A 19,460-nucleotide genomic window follows, 5' to 3' on the forward strand; every position below is an offset into this window, starting at 1 on the left:
GAATATTCGGCCCTTAGACCAGTAGGATTTCTAGTTTCAGGCTTACAGCATGGACTTTTTGATCCTTTCATTTTTTACCAAAACGAGGAGGCACACATGATTCTTTACCCGTTGTTTGAAATAATAATTGTGTTTGGATAGCAGATTCATTGGAATAATTTTTTAAAAAAATTGTAATAACACTTTTTTTTTATATGATGTAGTATATGAGATAAAAGAGTTGTTGAAAATTGTGTTTGATGATCCAAAAATAATAAAATTTAGATTTTTTTTTTGGCAAATCTTGAAAATCAATCAGTTTTTGTTTCGTTGATTTTAAGTTTTGTTTTGGACTTTTGTTGCTGATCAATGTATGGATTCGTGTGCTACTCTTTTTTTTTTTTTTTTACTTAATGATAATATTTATATAATCTACTTTACCCTAATCTTGGAAGAGGGGGAGGAGGAAGCCACAAATAATATCTAGTGAGAGGAAAGATTCGAACTAACCAACTTTAACTATTGACCAACAAACCAAATGGTCGTTGGCTAGTCATGTTGTACTCGGCTAGCCGCTGCATTACATTTTCCACGCAGGCTTGTACTTGTAGTTGTTTAGATGGACAGGAGAAAAACAGCCCTTTGTGGCCCTTACTTTTTTTGACCATTATTGCTTGCAGACTTTTCAGACTTGCAGTTAAGGTGCAAACCCAGCAGCAATAAACCTGTGACAGCTGATTTTGGGACCATTTTAAGGCTTAAATGTTACAAGGACACCAGTTGAAGCTTGAAAGTGAGGAAAGTCTCTTTGCAGCTCTCACTAGTCACAAGTTTAGTTTTAAGTAGGAGCATTGTTGATGCCAGACAATTGAATTGGTCCTTCAATTTGGCTTGGAGCGCTGAAGCGATCTCTCGGATTCTACCTCAAAAGGGTAAATTCACAATGACTGCCTGTTAGTAATTTTTTGGAGTCTGTACTTCCTACAAGTTGTAACATGATGGTCCATGGTGTGGAATTGAACGCAATCAACCATTCCAAACCTGTGTGGTGGACTGATCTTTTAACCTCATTGATTCCTTAGCAAATCATTGCAGAACTTAGATTAGAATTACATACACACATTTGTGACTTGATTTCAAATTCAAGTCATATATATGGTATCGAGTTCACAATTATTTTTGGACATGCAGATATGGAGATTTATTTTTCAATGATAGTATTGTTCTTCAATTTCTCTGCGCTTGTGTATGTTGCTAACTAATCGAATGAGATATTATGAACTACTATTAGGGAAGAGCTATCAGAGCCTTTCTTGTTATCAAGTTCAGAATTTGAATCTAACTATTAGAGGTAAAATTTTCAAAAAAAAAAAAAAAAAACTATTAGAGGTGAAAAATTGTATGGAGAGGGGTTAGTGGAGGTGCAAACGTGACAAGCTGAATTGAATTTTGACTTAATCGAGTCTACCCCCGACTCAATCTTACCAAGTTCTACCTCGAATTCGACGAACTATCAATATAAAGTCCGAGTTTGAACTCGCCCCTACTCGAGATTAAAAAAAATAAAAATAATTATTTTATTTTTTAAAAAATTAAATAAAATAATAATTTTTTAAAAATAATAAAATATTAGAAATATATGTGTAATTTCACTATTAAAATAAAATTATATATAATATAGTGACTAGCGAGTTAACAAGCTAAGTTTTTCTGTACTCGAGTTTGAGTTCGAACTCAACTTAGTCGGTTCGATCTCGAACTCGAATCAAGTTTTGACTAAACCGACTCACGAGCATTTGCAAGGAATTTGACTCGTTTGCAGACCTAGGTGGGAAGGTTTGGAATAATAAAAGGAAAAGGAACTACAATGACGTTGCATACGCATGAGAATTAGTGTGTTGCATTACGAAGGTTTAAAGTCGGCGATGATGATGAGCAATGCAATTTAAGTGAATGCGTAATCTTTAGAACCCATAATTAGGCAACTTTTTGGTACAGTTTTCCTGCATAATTAAACTAGTAGTATTAATCTGGACCAGAAACGAACACGACCAGCCTAAAGTATAGAACCGGAGCAAGGCAAGATTGTATTCGCATCTCAAGTTGAGTCCACAAGTTTTGAATCTATCTAACATTATAGGGATGGTCCAGCGGCCTTAATAGTTTTCGAGTACGTGAATTAGGGATGAACAACCGCTCTAAAAGTCCATCCCAACCAAACTCCATGAATTTTGTACTGAGCAGAATTCATTATAGGGTAACCATCCAATTGAAAAATAACATGGAGTAATAAGAATGTGCAATGAACCAACTCCCATCAGAGGAGTTGGCCACCATCAAGCCTTTAAGGGTGTCTTTGAAAGTTGAGGATTCAAACGGAAAAGAGAGACAAAGAAGAGAAAGCTTGATTTTCCTTTGTTTGTGAGTTTTAAGTAAGAGAGAAAAGAAAAGAAATGGGAAGATGAATAGTGGGTAAAATTTTTTCTCCCAAATTGGAGAAAAATGGAGAGAAAGTTAGAGATAACTTGTAAAATTTTTTTAAAATACCTCTTTTATCCTTAAAAATGTCTTGAACAAATATTTAATAACTTCCATATCCAAAATTATTCCACTAATTCTCAAAATTTTCAAACAACATAACAATCCTTTCTCTTCTCTTCTCTTCTCTCATAACTTAAGTTTTCCCTTCTTCTCTTTTCTATCCTAAACTACCAAACTTAGCCTAAAGCTTGGTGGAGTGGGAAGCAAGGATTCACAAGTGTGACTCCTACAAATTGTCACAGGTGTGGCTCTCTAAATCTAGACGGGTGTGTAGTGCATTCGTCTGATCCGATGGTGATTCAGTCCCCGCCAGCCCTCCTATAGGGTCAGTTGGATCCCCCATAGAATAGGGTAGAGTAGGATAGACAAATATTGGGTGTCGAAAAAAAAAATAAGAATGTGCAATGAATTAAAAAAAAAAAGAAGAAGAAAAGAAAAGAAGACGTGTAAATATCGTTACCATTTACTCTTTATCGAGTGACTAAAGATGGCATACATGGAGAGAGTACTGCTGAGAAGTGTTTTATAAATGATGCAACAATTAGGTGTGACACTATGTGGAGGAATTCACGACACCAAGCTCTTGTCTAATATAACCACAACCAAAGAGGCCAACTTGAGCCCCATGTGAATAGTGTGATTGGTTCCATAATTTGATAGTTATCAGCAGGTCTCGACCCTTATGTGCTGTCTATATACTTTATACAGTTTTATATGATTAATTTGATCAAAGGATTGGGATACCCTAAGTTAGAAAAAAAGAAACGTAGGTCCTGCGAGTTTGATGCTCTGATAGGAAAGGCAATGAATGACACAAGGGTAAAAGAGCCCCCAAGACAATGGTAGTACGTAAAAAGCTCTTCACATATCTTTGATAATTTTACTCGCAATCCATCATCAGGTTGTCAAATGTTTAGATTCTCTCGATGATCCCAAATCCAGACTAAAGTTCTTCAAGCTTCATGTTGTAAAATACTACTAGAACTTTCAGCTAACTCTTGAATATGAAAGTACGAAGCACCTTTTAGACGGGAGTTTTTAACTAGGCTGGTTATGAAGTTGATTTTTAACAGTACATTTGTTGTCATTTAATCAAAAAAAAAAAAGAAAAAGAAAAAGAAGGAAAGGATTACATATATTTTCTTTCTTTGAAAATTCAACATTTATTGTCCTCGTCGGTATTCGGTACGGCAACGATACTTGATGTCCTTTTTATGTTCTTTCCATTGAGAAATTTAATCCTATCCCCTGTCACATTTATAAGCTATTTATTGGCCTTTTCTTAGCATTTACCTACAATTAGAGAGATTTTTTTTTTATTATTATATATCATGTCGTTTGTTTGGCTTATCAACATACAACGTGTGTTTAATATTTTTTCTTTTTCTTTTTTTAAAAAAAAAAAAAAAAGCAGAAGTCAATATTATTAATCAATTAGTTAAAAATTATTCAGCACGCATTCTATGTCAAAAAAAAAAAGATCTATCAAAATGTTCAAGCTTGACCCAAACTCCAAATCAAAATGTCTTATTTTTTTTTTTTACCACTCTCGTGGAATTTCACCTACATTCCAACCCTGGCTGATGAATGTAGAACCATAGTAGACATTTCTTGCTTCATAGCCTTGTGAAGCTTGGAGCCCCGCGACCATGTGAGTTGAACGGGAGAGACCTGCATTGGATGCAGAAAAGAAAACTTGAATAAATCCTTGTGCTGGAGTGCCAGTTTAGTTTGATTTTGATTCCCGACACCAGCTTATAGTTTTTTCTTTTTCCGAAGAGCTTTTAACATCATTTGAAGCTTCCCTGAATGGCAACATTGCTATAAAAATACCGACATGAAGAATCATAGTGGTATCAATCAAATTCATCCAGCAAAGGAAACGAACACGAATTAGATCCTCACCCACCCTCAAATTTGGTTAGGTAAAGGTCAGTAGTGTCTTTTAAGATTGGGTCTGCAGGTACCGTACTGCAGCTTCCCAAGTCCAAAATTTTCCATTTTCATTCGGTGATTTCCATTTTTGTTCATTTATGTACTACATACATCTCCTTGGACTAAGGCCTTTCGGACTATTTCAGGAGATTCAAATGAACTAACATGTAAAACCAGAAAAGCAGTTTGAAAAGCCAAAAATCACCAGCACAACAAGAAGTAAAAAGTACGGTATGATACCAGCATGATTGATGGAAATTTAATCGTGGTGAAGGACAGGACAGGCCAAAGTATTAATGGGGAATCAAGTGCCATTGTCCCCTTTTCAGATGTGAAATTTCATCCAAGGAAGGGTCTTATCGGAGTAGTAAAGGAGACCACATGCGACGAGTTTGAGTTTGACACCGAGCATCCGCCACCTCGACTCCCTGTCCTTTCTTTTTTGGAAGAAAAACCCTGTACTTTGCATCGCCTGACCTCCTCTTAATCTACGCCAGTCCTTTTCACCTGTCGATCCTCGCATCATTTTCCGCAATCTGGGCATGTAACAAAATTTCAAGAAGGTTAGTAACTTTTTGCGACGCCATAGGCGCTGCCATTTACTCCAAAATTTCCGAAATTAACTAAGGTGCTAATTAACGTGTGAAAAAGTGCAGTTAACTTGTGATCAACTCGAGGCATAGGCAAGTGAACTGTCAACTACTAGTCAGAATCAATCCAAGGAAAAAAAAGAGGAATCCAGCAGACCATTCAATTCTGCTCGAGTTACTCGCAATTTATGGAGACCAGTGGCTCAGCAGGGTCAGTTGAAGTGGTACTACTGCGACCGTTGTCCTACTGTTTTTATTTAAACAATAACAAACTTATTATATTAGTTGACCGACGCAGGATTATAGTGTGGTATATATTCCTCTCAAGGATTTCCATGCTTTCAAGTTCAGCCATCTTGATATTTTTCCGCCGTCTGCACTGCAGAGGATATTCTTGTACTTCAATTACTCTCTGCAAATTCCCTTAACTCCGCACAACAAATGGTTCAGTCTAAAAAGTTCAGAGGTGTCAGGCAGCGCCACTGGGGTTCTTGGGTCTCTGAAATCCGTCACCCTTTATTGTAAGCTTCACCTCATCGTCTATCTCAATTCCCCAAAGCCAGCCCAGCACCCACCATTTTTGTCTGCCAGAATGATCAATATATAAAAAGTGTTTCTCTGATGATGCATGTTGATATATCCTTTTAATTTGTTGTTATTTTTTTGTGGGGAGGGATCTAATTGAGGCATGTCGTGCTGATGATTGTGACAGGAAAAGGAGGGTGTGGCTAGGCACGTTCGACACAGCGGAAGAAGCCGCTAGAGCTTATGATCAGGCAGCTGTACTAATGAGCGGGAGAAATGCGAAAACCAATTTTCCAGTAGTCCAAAATTCCGATGATGGTGATGCTGCTGCTGAACCAGCCGACTCGAACGCTAGCATTGTTACTGGTAAAGATGGTACTACTTATTATAAAGCTCAGGAGGGGTCACCCTCGTCGTCATCTAAGGATTTATCAGAAATTCTCCATGCCAAGTTACGCAAATGCAGCAAGGCACCATCTCCCTCTCTTACTTGTTTAAGGCTTGACATCGAGAATTCTAACATCGGCGTGTGGCAAAAGCGTGCCGGCCCATCCTCCGACTCCAATTGGGTCATGACAGTCGAGCTTCAGAAAAACAAGAATACTCATAACTCCAATAATAACGTTAACATCATTGCAGATGATCAGGGAGCAACGTTATCTACTTCGTCTAAGGCTCCTGCAAGAATCGACGGCCGAAGCCGGCAAAATGATCAAATGGATGAAGAGCAGAGAGTGGCCCTTCAGATGATAGAAGAACTTCTCAACATCAACAGCCCTGCTGCAACATTTGGCATTTCTCAAGAAGATCAGGGCAGTGGCTTTTACGTGGACTAGTAGTCCTTTCCAATAACTTCGAAATTTATAAGCTCCTATCTATAAATAAAACTTGAAATGGAATGAAGGCGTTGATTTCATTTCCTCCAAAAAAAAAAAAGAAGGCATAGAATTCATCATGTCCACAATCATGTGTTGGTAAATTTCGGCGTGGAGTATTTATTTCCTTGGTTGAGATTTCACAGGTAATCATTGGTGCAATTTTGAGTGTGCCGATGGAGAACAAGTCAAATTGAAGTGCAGTATTGGGACTTCACTCGGAGTCTAGATTCGCTTGTATTCTGCAATGAAATTTGAGTACTGAATTTTTGAGATTTTCTTTTGTTCCCATTAGAAGGAGGAATTAAATGGTTTCCTCCCATCATTTTTTGTGAAAATGTGGTGGTTATAAACATAGTTTGTAAAATTGAGATCCTACGCAAAAATAGTTTTGGGATAATAGGATCGGATTGCAGAATCATAAAATTCTACTAAGAATTACATACTGCAGTTGTTACTAACTTTTAAACTGTTAATTTACCTAGTTTCATTGAATATATTCATATTTAATTTATAAATGCACAATCTTAACACTAGTTTAGTGATTATTGACATCATAAATATATGTTTCAAATATTGTATCATGTTCTCATAGGTCATATTTAAGAAGAAAAATCTATTATGAACTATAAACCATGAACTTGACCAAAGAAATGAGGTAACTAAGAATCCATTGCACTAATAAGATAACAAGCAAAATACAATAAAAATAAGTAAAATTTCATTTGCACTCTATTTTTGTTATTTGCATTCTAACCATTTATTTTATCATATAATATAATAAATGAAAACTATATAATGAGAATGATAGTAAGAGTGTAATTAACAAAAATGGGAGTGCAAATATTACCAGTATACTAAGCAGCGCAAAATAATATCAAAATGTTATCCTTTTCTAACCAATTCAAACAGTCAAACTCTCATCACATAATTAAACTTGAAACTAATACTAAACTAGTAATATCTTTTAGGAAAAAAATTAAATATTACATTAGAAAATTCTAATTTGTTTTCATCTACTTTGTTAATTATATTAGAATAAATCTTATATAAACTGACAGTGCATATACTATCATCATTAGATCCATGACATATATGCAAAAATTGAATTTCAAATTCAAAATTTATATAATTGTCGTTCATCCAACGTGACAATATATACACTATCGGTATCGGTATCGATATGTAGGAAATATTAATTCATCATATTATTCTTTGCGGTACGGCATAATAAGATAGGAACACATCAGCAATATTTAGAAAGTAGGTCACACTTATTGCACAGCAGGTTTAATTTTATGAACAATCCTATAGTTGTTAGGATCGTGCAATTTCATTGTGATCCTACAATTCCAGTACGACCAACCACCCGTTTGGTTGATGGCAATGAGAGGGTAATGATTGTCATCGACGGCTGTTTGGTACATCACTTTGAACTTTTTCATTACCCACTTTTTGGTCTTCCGTTACCCAAAACTCATTGGGCACTTTCACTTCCATTACCCATCAAGATAAAAAATAAAACAAGAACGAACCAAAATTAGGAAAGGAAGAGAACAATATCCGCCTCCGCCTTCTCTCATCTTCCCTCCAACTCTTCTGCCTCCTCACTTCGCCCTTTTTGTTTCATCCCAATTTCTCTCCTTTCCTTTTTCTCCCTCTTTATTCCATGGAATTTTTCCTTCTTTTCTCTCTCACAAAAAAAAAAAAGTCTTGGTGTGATGAGATTTTCTTTTACTTTTCAGTAAGAATTTTGAAGTCAAAATTTGTTGAAACGGTGTGCAATGCTGGGATTATGGTGGAGGCAGTGAGAGGTGGCTGTGCGGTGGTGGCAGTGGCAAAGGGATAAAGAGAACACCAAAACCCGAAACAAAAAAAAAAAGGAAAAAAGAAAGAAAGAAGAGGACAGCAAACATGGGAGATCGGTCAGCAACATGCAAGAAATCAAGGGAAAGGAAGCAAAAAAAAAAAAATGGTGGAAGGAGGAGCCGGGAGGTGATGAAGAGAAAGGAGCAAAGAACAGATAACAATTTTCTTTTTTTTTTCTACTAAGAAAAGTCAATCATGTGTGTTTGGATTGAAATGTTTTAAAATAAAATAATTTGCTTAATAAATTTTAATCATCTTTTTATTCACATATATCATATTATAAAAAGTGTTATAGTAATTATTTCAAATAAATCGTTCAAATAAATTCCTATCCAACCAAATTTATTGTCATTACGGTGACTATCAAACACAAGATTTTATCAAAAGGAATCTTGATAAATTCATTCTCATCGAGGGGTGTTTCATAGTGATTGTCATTGGCATTCCTTAGCAGCAACCAGATGGGTAGTAAGTTGGGACAAATGCGATTTTATGAGAACTGTGAGCCTATTGACAATATGTTGATTGATGACTTAATTTAATTTCAGATCACGATTTTGATTATAAACTTGTTATAGAAGAAGGAAGTTTGACCATATGATATGAACAAGAACCATGTACGTTACACCCGCCTAAAACGACAGAGTTTCAGTATTTGTTTTGACCTCAAACTTACCCCATGGGGTTTAAAGTTTAAACTTTAAAACGGACGGGCTTTTGAAAATGAACGAAACGTAAATGGGGCTAAATTTCTTTTTTCTTTCTAGAAGTCAAGTTTATCTATCGCCCTTTGCTGGCTGGCGAGAATCAGAAGGGATTGGATTTACTAAGTTGTAGCTGTCTATACCCACTGCTTGGCTGTTCCTTGAGGGTATTCATTACGCTTAAAACTAGTTGTCACCAACATTTTTGTAACTTTTATAACATTCCTACTTTTTTTTTTTCAATAATTGTACTCTAATTCGCGCGACCAATGTTTTACACGACTTGCTGCTCTAAGTATTAGGAGTTTGGTGCAAACTTAGCCATTTAAAGCTTAAGGGAAAATGACCTGTTTCATCTCTCATATTTCATATTTTGCAAAAATATTCTTTTCGTCCCTCATTTTTAAAATGAATCAAATTCGTCTCTGACATTTAAAAATTAAAACTATTATATTCCTGAATCTAATTTTCAGTCTGAATCAAACAGTCCAATAACCCAGTAATAAATTTCCAAAATAGAATTGATAGATCATTCAATCAATTTCATCATATTCACATGACATTTATTAAATCAAAAAAAAAATAAAAATTATAACATAAAAGGCCATTCTTTGTCTTGGAATAGTAAAGTTTTTTTTTGATAAATTTTTTCATGCACCGTTAGTATATCCGCTTGCGAATCTAGATGTGTATCATAAATATAAAAATTCGTATTTAAATTTAAATTAAAATGATATGGCGGTGCATAAAGCCGTCAGTGTATACAATGATAATGTACTAAAGATTAATCTTTCTTGTTTACGTTATAATTTTTTATTTTTTATTTTTAGATTCATTGAATTTCACGTGAATATCAAGTTGAGTTAATCAAGTGATCTATCAATTACACCCATAGTTGTCAAAATCGCGATCCGGATCGTAGGATCGTACGATCCGGATAACCAAAATCGATCCAGATCGTATTCAGAGTCGCAAATCATATTAATCTATGTAGGATCGCATAGAATCGTAGCAGAATCGGTAGGATCGTAGAATCGTAGAATCGGTAGAATCGTACGATCCTACAATTTTTTTGTAAATTTGTAAAATACGAAACTCCATTTTGCAAGTAAATGAAAATATTTGTGGTATATTTGTAATTTATCAAAGAATTACAACATTTAATTGCAATTAGGAGCTTTTGGTAGGATCTTACGATTCTACGATCCGATCCTACGATCCGATCTTGTGAAACTAAAATCGATCCTACGTAGGATCCCAATTTTACAAACCTTGATTACACTCCCAAAATTTGTAATCAGGTTGATTGGTGGTTTGATTTAGATTGAAATTTGGGTTCAGAAATGTAATAATTTCAATTTTTAAATGTCAAGGACGAAATTGCTTAAGTTTAAAAGTGAGGGACGAAAAGAATATTTTTGTGAAATGTGAAGGATAAAACCAATCATTTTCCCAAAGCTTAATTTATTTTCCCCTTTTAGATATGAATTTCCCTTTTTCAAAGATAAAATTTTGGTCCCCGGAAAATATTCAAATATATATATATATATTATCTGACAACCTTTCGTCATTAGCCCTATTCCCTACCTCGCGTGACTGAAGCATCTCATTATATCTAATTTGGTTTTACTGCTAATTTTGTCATACGTGGTTGAGACTGTCGGAGGAGGCCTGGGTTTGGGCCTGTTTAGCCATGGACCTTTCGTTCTTGTGATGTTCTCATGTGCAGAAACAATCATTCATTTGTTAGTCCGATACAGGAGATGACTAATGGGCAGTTGATGTAAGATGATGGAGGCGCCCCTGCTTCAAGATTTGGACTTGTCGGTAAAAGCAAACTGAAGTGCCAGCTTGGTGATGTCAGAGAATCTTGAAAATGAAGAAGGTGAAGCAATCGCCAAACACGCCATCATTATTATTCATACAGCTGAAAGAGAACCAACTTCGAATATTCCCAAAAAAAAAAAAAAAAAATGGTGCTTATTTCCTACTCAATGCTATCCGTTCTGTGCTCCTCCATGCCATGCCATGGTCTATTCCAAGTATTGTGGAACTACAGCGATATTCTGACTAAAGACTAAACTTTTATTTTACCTCGTCACCCCAACATCTCCAACATAATCATGCATTCTGCAACGGGTAAGCATTCTTTGTCGTTTTTTTTTTTTTGGCCTTTTTGGCGGATAAGAAATAACCCCATCCATTTATCTTCCAGATAATTAGCAGCTAAGGAAATGACACTTTTGCATGAACAATGATTGAAAAAAATGGTCCACCTACCTTGTAACGGACTAGAACAAGCAATTTGGACTGCTACTATTATTGCAAATCATAGACCCCGGCCTCGTCTGTCTAATTGCCATCTCTCGTGTCGTGCCGTAATTCATTGGCACATGTTCACGGCATTCTCAATTTTGCCTATACAAAGATTGCGTGATGCAGATTCGGGTTTTTTGTGCTACCAGAACACTACTATTTGGATTTGCCGTTTCAGTGTTGAACGCTGGCCGGCCGTGTATCACAGGTAGAGGTGCCAATAAGAGTTGAATTATGTTGACCCGCCCGCTAATAAGTTGATTTGGATATGCAATGAATTTTAAATGGGTCATCCAATCAAATTCATTTAATTGATGGGTATTGGATTGACTCGGCTCAATCATTTATACTGGTTTTAAAAAAATATTTATATATTTAAACTCAAATTTGAATGGGTATTAAGTAAATAAATTTGAATTTTCAATCAATCTAATAACAATAAAATGTTGTTATTTATTGTCGAACGAGATGCAAAAAAATTTAAAAAAATAAGTAGAATTTGAAGTAAATCACAAATGAATTATTTATAAATACACACCTATACTTATTTATTAAATCAGTATGAATGAGTTGATCCAATTATGATTCATCCAAACTCGTCCCAACCACCTATTTTTACACCATTAATTAATCATAAAATTATTCATAGTCAGTCGATACTCATTATTGTTGTGACAGTTAGACAAGTGGCTCTTTTATTTGTCTTGCATTGCTCGTTTTGCCCGCATAGGTAACGGTACAATCAAATATGAGGATAAGGATAAACAAACCAAAAAAATAGAACAACAGAGCCCAAAGGATTTCCGTTTTATTTGTCTTAATTAATGTTTTCATCGGTTGCGAGGAAAAGGACGACGGTAGAAGATCTTCCGGCCGTAACTCGTGTGAGGATATTAATTTAATAAGCTGACCTCTCTGAAAGTAGGAAACATCCCACTTTATTCTTCCTTCTTCACTCTGTGTCGTCTGTTTCTAATGGACCTTCCAAGCAAATATTCTTCCTAATAATCCCGTTCCTTTCCCTTTTTAATCACTAATTAATGTCTGTTTCATGCATAACTATGATCAGAATAGCTCTCAATTCTTATCGCTCTACTTCAGCTTCTCATTTAAATGTTTTAATTTGTAATTGCTATTCTCCTCAAGCTCTTTAAGTAAAATTGAAGAGCCCTAAGTAGGGCAAAAATTAATTAACGTGGAAAAGCCTTTTGCTTGTTTGGAGACATGGTTTCTACTTCGTGATTCAGCAAATGAAAAAAAAAATATATATATATATATAAAATACTATCATAAATGTTTTAGATAAATTTTCACAAAAGAGTTACACGGTCAATCTAAACAAGTGATAAGCAATGACTCACTCCTTGTGAGCCGAATATGTTCAAGCATATGCCTTGATAATAGCATGCTTAATACAAACTAATCATAACAATTTTTTGATTGGTCATCACAGTCTACAATCGTATTCATTATCAAATTTTATATAAATATCAACAAATTTGACAAGTAAAGATCATGACAAGTAAAACTATTAAGATTACCCAATATCCAGACAGGAAATGACAAGTCTACAGTCATATTCAATTCAATAATGATAAACAACTAATGAAAAAAAATACTCTACAAACTCGGCTTTTCGCATAGGATATTCACTTTTTGACACACAAGATACTAAAAATAACTTACTATAGTTTAGCTTGCACCGAAAGGGATGCGAAGGAATGGAGATGCTGCGACGAGAGCACTCTACCCATGTTTGGACTTTGAAGCAAATTCCCACATATATGCGTGCGTTGTTGTGAAGAACTCCAAAAGCCTAGGGGCAGAAATAGAAGAAAAACTTGACTGAAGAGGGTTTATTCCTTTTCAAAGGTCTTGTAGTGGTGTCACCAGCTTAAGCATATACCACAAATGGATCCGAATCTTCTGCTGTGAATGCCAAAAAAGTCAGAAAAAGAAGAAAAATACAAAAATAAATTGGAATATTCTTCTTGCAGTTAATGTTTGAAATTTGATGCCATCAATAGGGGAGGAAAGGACCACCCGCTGAACAAGACTTAATCCCGAATTTACCCTTACATTTGTGCTTCGGTGCATAGGAAACTAGAGGCCATGACCTGACATCTTAAAATAGAAATGTGCCCCTGGGTCTAACGTCGGACCATTGGATACAGCACTCAGCAGTTGTTCTCGATAATCGAAACGCATATTCCACATGGCTTCGAATTATACCAATTCTCGTAGAGCCGGCGACCGAGTTGAAACTTGAAACTTTGATAGTAAATCATACCAAGTCAATCGGCTCGGCTTTAGCCAACGCTACTCTATAAAACCGGCGCTTGCAGTTGCGTAAATATTTTCACACTATTTGATCGAAGGGTTTCATGGCATCTTGCAACTGTGATGGAAGGAAGATTGTGAAAACAACTTTGATCTTTCAACACACTTACAAAACAACTTTGATTATACAAGTACATCATTGCACTCGCGCGCATGAAGAATCCATGATGATAGCAGTGTTGCAGCCAATAAATTAATTCAAAAATTATGAGAATTATAATTCAACGGCGATGTAAATAAATAATAAGCAGTGGGAGGAAAAACTCATAATACTTAACTCCTATAACTTTGACATTGACTATTACACAAATGTCTCGTTAACACGAAATTTGACACATTTTAATTTAAAGCAATTGCTCATGTATTGTAGTTAAAACTCAATTCCGCTAACTCACATGTTTTGAATTTCCTATTTATATAACGATTTTATTGAACCTAAACTTAGTAGACATCAAGATTTATTTAGATGGGTATATACAAGAAAAAAAAAATTAAGACTTCAAGAGATGTACACATTTGAATATTAATGATAATTTAAGCTTCTATGTATAGAATTCATGATCCAACTTAAATTTCACTTAGGAACTCTTTGTTTTTTTTTTTGTTCGATTAATGTAGACAAATAGGTCATTGGTTATCACCCATCAATTCATGTCTGTTTACCTTAATTTAGCCATTCTTTTATCACAAAACAAGTGTTACACTTTCTATCACTTACCATACATTATATCAACATGGCACATGTCATTGCTTTTAATGTTCATTAATACTCGATTCTTCAATAATAGTAAATGCAAGGATACATATTGCCTTTACAAGATGTAATAGGCACATATAATTTGTTTAAATAAAAATTGAAAATTTCTTACCTCTAATTGTTAGGCAATAGAGACGTAAACTCCTATACAAACCCCAAAGTTTGCAACAAGATAAAGACTACTTTTTCTGTCTATATAAAGTTGATTTATACAATATTAAACCAAAAGTTGCCAATAAAACCTAATTAGTTATTTTGTTCTCCACCAGTATTGATTTTCTTCATGAAAGCATATTCTATGATATCCCTTTCTTTCAACCCTTTCCAACATTGTAAAAGCCATCGAGTGAAACAAAAACAATTTCCTATTCTAACGTGATAGCTTCTTGGTTTTAAAATCTCATTTTAACAATGATAAAACACAATTTGATCAAGAATATAGCATACTTCTAGAGGATATTCAAATCATAAAAGTTTCGGCTCATGGCATTCGCACTGTCCCACCCCCTTGTCTTCACAACCTTTTGGAAAATTTGAAAAGACAAAGAAATAGTCGTAGAATAATTAAAATAGAAAAGTGGGGAAAACAAATCAAATTTTAGTTTTTATTACAGCCCCCCCGGCCCCCACACGTATAGAAAAGGCTCGGCTCAGCTCAAAGGCTCCACACCACACTCGCTCCCAAGTGGCGACCCTATCAGTCCCAGTCTACGGGCCACGTGTGAAGATATGATTAAGAAACCATTTAGTGTGTTTGGACAGCCAATTATTTGGCCAAATATATTTACTGACATCACCATTACAATTTCCAATACACCTTTTTATCTTTCCAATTACCTTTTTATCTCACATACATCACATCATAAAAAGTGATACAGTAAAAATATTTCAAATAACATACCATCCAAACACACTCATTATTTATGGGCCAAAAAAAAAAAAAAAGGGAGAGAGAGAGAGAGAGAGAAAGTCCCAATCCAATCTTCTATCTATCGAGTGTCGTGTCTAAGTAAGAGGGGAATAAAACTAGAGATATCCTCTCTTTCAACATCCATCCTTGAAGAATATTCCCAACTCTGCCCTCCGCATATTCTCTCTCCTCCCGCACGCTATTTATCTTCCTCCCCATTCTCCTCCATCCCCCCCATTTTCCTTCCCCTCAAATTAAAATATATAAGAAAAGAATAGTTGATTTTATATCCTGAAAGAGATGAAGTTTGGGAAGAGTTTGAGTAACCAGATCGAGGAGACGTTACCCGAATGGAGAGACAAATTTCTGTCCTACAAGGAGTTGAAGAAGCGGCTCAAGTTGATTGAGCCAAAGAAGAATCCGTCCTCGTCTTCGTCCGTCAATGGTGGTGATGGCGAAGAGTCTGCAGTGCTGGAGGCTGCTAGGCCTAATAAGAAGCCTAGGTTGGATAATTGTGTAGTCGACGGCAGTGGAGGTGAGAAGGTTCTGGCTGCTGCGACCGAGATGACCGAGGCGGAGGTGGATTTTGTTAAGTTGTTGGAGGATGAGCTGGAGAAATTTAATACTTTCTTTGTTGAGGAAGAAGAGGAGTATATCATTCGATTGAAGGTAATCAGCGTACCCTTCGTTACTGGTTTCTTGTAATTTATTAGTTGATTATTTTTTATTATGCTTCGGTTTGGATTGATTTAAGCTAGAATCGAGTAGGATAATGCAGTTGGAACATAATCTCTGTTTTTATGGACTGATACAAGTGTCAAACTTGTATTCATTTGAACAATCATCAAGCATGTGCTCAATTATTCAGTTTTAAATTGCTATTGAGATGTTTGTCCTGTTGTTAGGTTGGAAGAGTATGTGATATCTCATTAAACTTCACCAAAATGCTGGTTGCTTCTTTGAAAGTATGCTTCATTGATTGATCGTTTCCTCAAAAATGAAGAGAATTGGGAGAATCATAGTTAGCTGAAGACGTAAAAGTAATTGTTATTTAAGCTAAAGTATATATTTCGATACGTAAGTAAGAGACTAATATAGTAGTTTTGCGGTAAAGTTGATTGAAGAGAATTAGGATCTTGGACAGTGGGATTCTAACTATCAGTTTGATTCATGGAGTATAACAATGTGTCAGAATTGATGGTAGCAACTTGATTTTACATGGTTGTTGATTGGAGAAGTATCATTATTGCATATTTTGTTGTTCAATACCTCTAGCGTGGCATCTATGGGCTGCTTTTGAGTATTGTGCTTGCGTGTTGTGGGTTTCTTGTCGTATGAGGAGTTACGTAGCACTAAGCGTTATGGGGATTTTTGGGGAAATACATGCAGAAATTATAGTATCAGGGGAGTGTCTCTGGAGTTTTAAGTGCATTGCTAGGATTTTGAAATTGAGTTGAGTCAAGTTTTCAGCATTCTTTTACACTTCCAATTATAAAATTAGAACCTGACCATAAATCCATTGCTATTTGATGATTGGAGTGGATGCTATTGATTTGCCTTGTAGCGTCCTCTGTTTAAAATAATGTTGGTACTAATGTGATTATATGAACAATTTCTAGTCTAATTCCATAAACACAGGTATTGAAGTATATGATATATTTGAAGGGGTTTCAGGCTGTGGGGTAGATTTATATGGTTATACAGTGGCGTTCCCGCTGAACATTGAAGTCAGTATTTTTAAAAAAAAAAAAAGAAGAAGAAATAAATGTATAAAGCTGCACAAGATCTTTATAGGTTTCTCTCCTTGGTTCTTCAACTTGTCCATATTGTGAAACCCTCTTCATCAGCACCAATCTAGTATACAGAATGGATAATTGAATATGTTGGATATTGCGTTTTGCACCTTTTGTTTGCTTGTTTTAATGTGACATGCCTTTTGTCATCTTTTCCGCAGGAGTTGCAAGATAGGGTGGCTAAGGCGAAGGATTTTAGTGATGAGATGATAAAGATACGAAAAGAAATAGTAGATTTCCATGGAGAGATGGTTTTGTTGGAGAATTACAGTGCTCTGAATTATACTGGTAATTGAACTTCGTTTACAGTTTGGTTTTTACGTGTTTATTTGGGGTGTTGAATTATTTATGCATCTATGTGCAGTGTGCTATTAGTGTGGATTGCAGAATATGTTATGCCACGTGTTTTGTCTCCTCTCACCAAGATAATCCCTAGTTTCCAACTATTCATATTATGGAGGGCTTTGCCTTTGTGTTTTGGTCCTTAATTTGGAATAATGAAAATAGCAAGGGGCTTAGTTCCATCACTGGCTTGCAGATTCTTTGATGATTGATGTAGTTGTGTTCTTGAAGTCACTTGGGTTGGTGCTTTTCTAGAAGTCATAATCAGTAAGCAAGAAAGTTGCGTTGTGGTTACTGTCTACATAATTGTTGTCTGAAAAGTGACTGTCTTTATACGAACTTGAAATCAAAGTTCTGGCAGATTTCTTAAGCATCATCTGTAGTACTACCTGGTTTCTTTAGGCTTCGTTTGGGAGTGGAGGATTCGGACAGAAAAGAAAGGGAAAGAAGAGAAAGTTAGCTTTTCTTTCATTTGTTAGTTTTTAGTAGGAAAGAAAAGAAGGGAAATGGAATGATTTAAGAGGATGAATAGTATGCAAAATTTTTCCTTCCAAATTGGAGAGAAATGGAGAGAAAGTTGGAGGAAGCTTATGAAAGTTTTTTAAAATACCCATTTTATCCTTAAAAATGTCTTGAACAAATATTTAATGACTTTCATATCCAAAATCATTCCACTAATTCTCAAAACTCCCAAACAACATAACAATCCCTTCTCTTCTCTTCTCTTCTCTCATAACTTAAGTTTTTCCTTCTTTTCTTTTCTATCCTAAACTCCCAAACTTAGCCTTAGACTTGGAAATGGGTTGTTAATTTTGCTTAATTGTTAAACAGGATTGGTGAAGATTTTAAAGAAGTATGATAAAAGAACTGGAGCTCTCCTTCGCTTGCCCTTCATTCAGAAGGTTTTGCAACAGCCATTCTTCACCACTGACGTACTGTACAAGCTCGTGAAAGAGTGTGAGAGAATGCTTGATCATCTGTTCCCTGTGAATGTAGGCCCATCTGCACCTGAAGCTGCTGACAAGAATGAACCCTCAACAAGTTCCAACACCAAGGATGAGAGTTTGCTCCAAGGCCCGAAGGAACTTGCAGAGATTGAGTACATGGAGAGCTTATACATGAAGAGCACTTTGTCAGCCTTGCGCGTTTTGAGGGAAATCCGTAGAGGTAGCTCAACTGTTAGTGTTTTTTCTTTGCCCCCTTTGCAGACTGGTGGACTTGAGGAACCTTGGAATAAAGTCCCAGTTATAGAACAAGTTGCTAAATGATGTGTTTACACAGGGGATGACATCTAGTGTTCGCCGAAGCATATGTTGTCAGTTTTGACAGTGTTTTTGTTTGTTTTCACTCGTGCATGTACTAGAGATACTAACACAGATGTACAATTAATCTGAAAGAACAATGAGCGATTACAGGAATATGAAATCTGCTATACTGATCCGAAATTGCTCTTTGTGGCTGCCAATCGGATTAAATCGTGCTGGTGTATTCTTTTGGCATTGAGAGGGTGCTTTAGAGCCATTTAGATTTTGAAACTAATTAGATGGTAGAATTAATGCCAATTTCTGCTCTAGAGGACTTTCCTGTAAAAGAAGGATGCGAGGTTCGCAAACCTTTATCAATGACCTAATGGTGGTTGCGCAAATACGTGGAATCTTATATATGTATGTAACTGGACCTGCTCTAGAAAACCAAGGAATCTGGTATTGTCGCGTGTGCCTTGACGCAAGGAAGCCCCGAGAGTTGGGCTCGTTCCAGAGAGAAATACAGGAGGGGACGGGACTACCATGAACCACATATGTCACGAGCAATCTAGTTTATGCTGCGTCTGCCCAACGCCTTTGAAGTATGGGGTTCGTTGATTCACAACTGCAAGGAAGACTGGTTCTTAAAAATAAAATAAAATAAGCTTTTTAGATAACTGCATTTTTTTTTTTTTGGCTCGGGGATTTTTCATTTTTACTTAAAAATACATTAAAGCAAC

At 35.7% G+C, this 19,460-nt stretch overlaps 2 protein-coding genes across 3 annotated transcripts; both read left to right on the forward strand.

Moving 5' to 3' along the window:
• Nucleotides 1-5,351: 5,351 nt before the first annotated feature.
• On the forward strand, nt 5,352-6,722 carry LOC113691302 (ethylene-responsive transcription factor WIN1-like). Its single transcript, XM_027209401.2, has 2 exons — nt 5,352-5,566; nt 5,758-6,722. The coding sequence occupies exons 1-2, from the start codon at nt 5,487-5,489 to the stop codon at nt 6,404-6,406; spliced, it is 729 nt and encodes a 242-aa protein (XP_027065202.1). The 5' UTR covers nt 5,352-5,486; the 3' UTR covers nt 6,407-6,722.
• An 8,727-nt stretch (nt 6,723-15,449) lies between these two features.
• Nucleotides 15,450-18,921, forward strand: LOC113694121 (SPX domain-containing protein 1-like). Of its 2 annotated transcripts, none has more exons than XM_027212975.2 (3): nt 15,450-16,010; nt 17,296-17,422; nt 18,308-18,921. In XM_027212975.2, the coding sequence occupies exons 1-3, from the start codon at nt 15,642-15,644 to the stop codon at nt 18,742-18,744; spliced, it is 933 nt and encodes a 310-aa protein (XP_027068776.1). In that variant the 5' UTR covers nt 15,450-15,641; the 3' UTR covers nt 18,745-18,921. The 2 variants fall into 2 exon arrangements, with proteins under 2 accessions (XP_027068776.1, XP_071908694.1); XM_072052593.1 differs by having other exon boundaries at nt 15,468-16,010; nt 18,473-18,921.
• Nucleotides 18,922-19,460: the final 539 nt, after the last annotated feature.

Source organism: Coffea arabica, chromosome 6c, assembly GCF_036785885.1.
Source record: "Coffea arabica cultivar ET-39 chromosome 6c, Coffea Arabica ET-39 HiFi, whole genome shotgun sequence".
Classification (NCBI taxonomy): Eukaryota; Viridiplantae; Streptophyta; class Magnoliopsida; order Gentianales; family Rubiaceae; genus Coffea; species Coffea arabica.

Bases quoted from the DNA above. Each gene is read 5' to 3' on its own strand.
- LOC113694121 (XM_027212975.2), top strand. From the start codon at position 15,642: ATGAAGTTTGGGAAGAGTTTGAGTAACCAGATCGAGGAGACGTTACCC. The intron at 16,011-17,295 runs GTAATCAGCGTA...TCTTTTCCGCAG, and splicing joins AGTATATCATTCGATTGAAG to GAGTTGCAAGATAGGGTGGC. The intron at 17,423-18,307 runs GTAATTGAACTT...ATTGTTAAACAG, and splicing joins CAGTGCTCTGAATTATACTG to GATTGGTGAAGATTTTAAAG.
- LOC113691302 (XM_027209401.2), top strand. From the start codon at position 5,487: ATGGTTCAGTCTAAAAAGTTCAGAGGTGTCAGGCAGCGCCACTGGGGT. The intron at 5,567-5,757 runs GTAAGCTTCACC...TGATTGTGACAG, and splicing joins GAAATCCGTCACCCTTTATT to GAAAAGGAGGGTGTGGCTAG.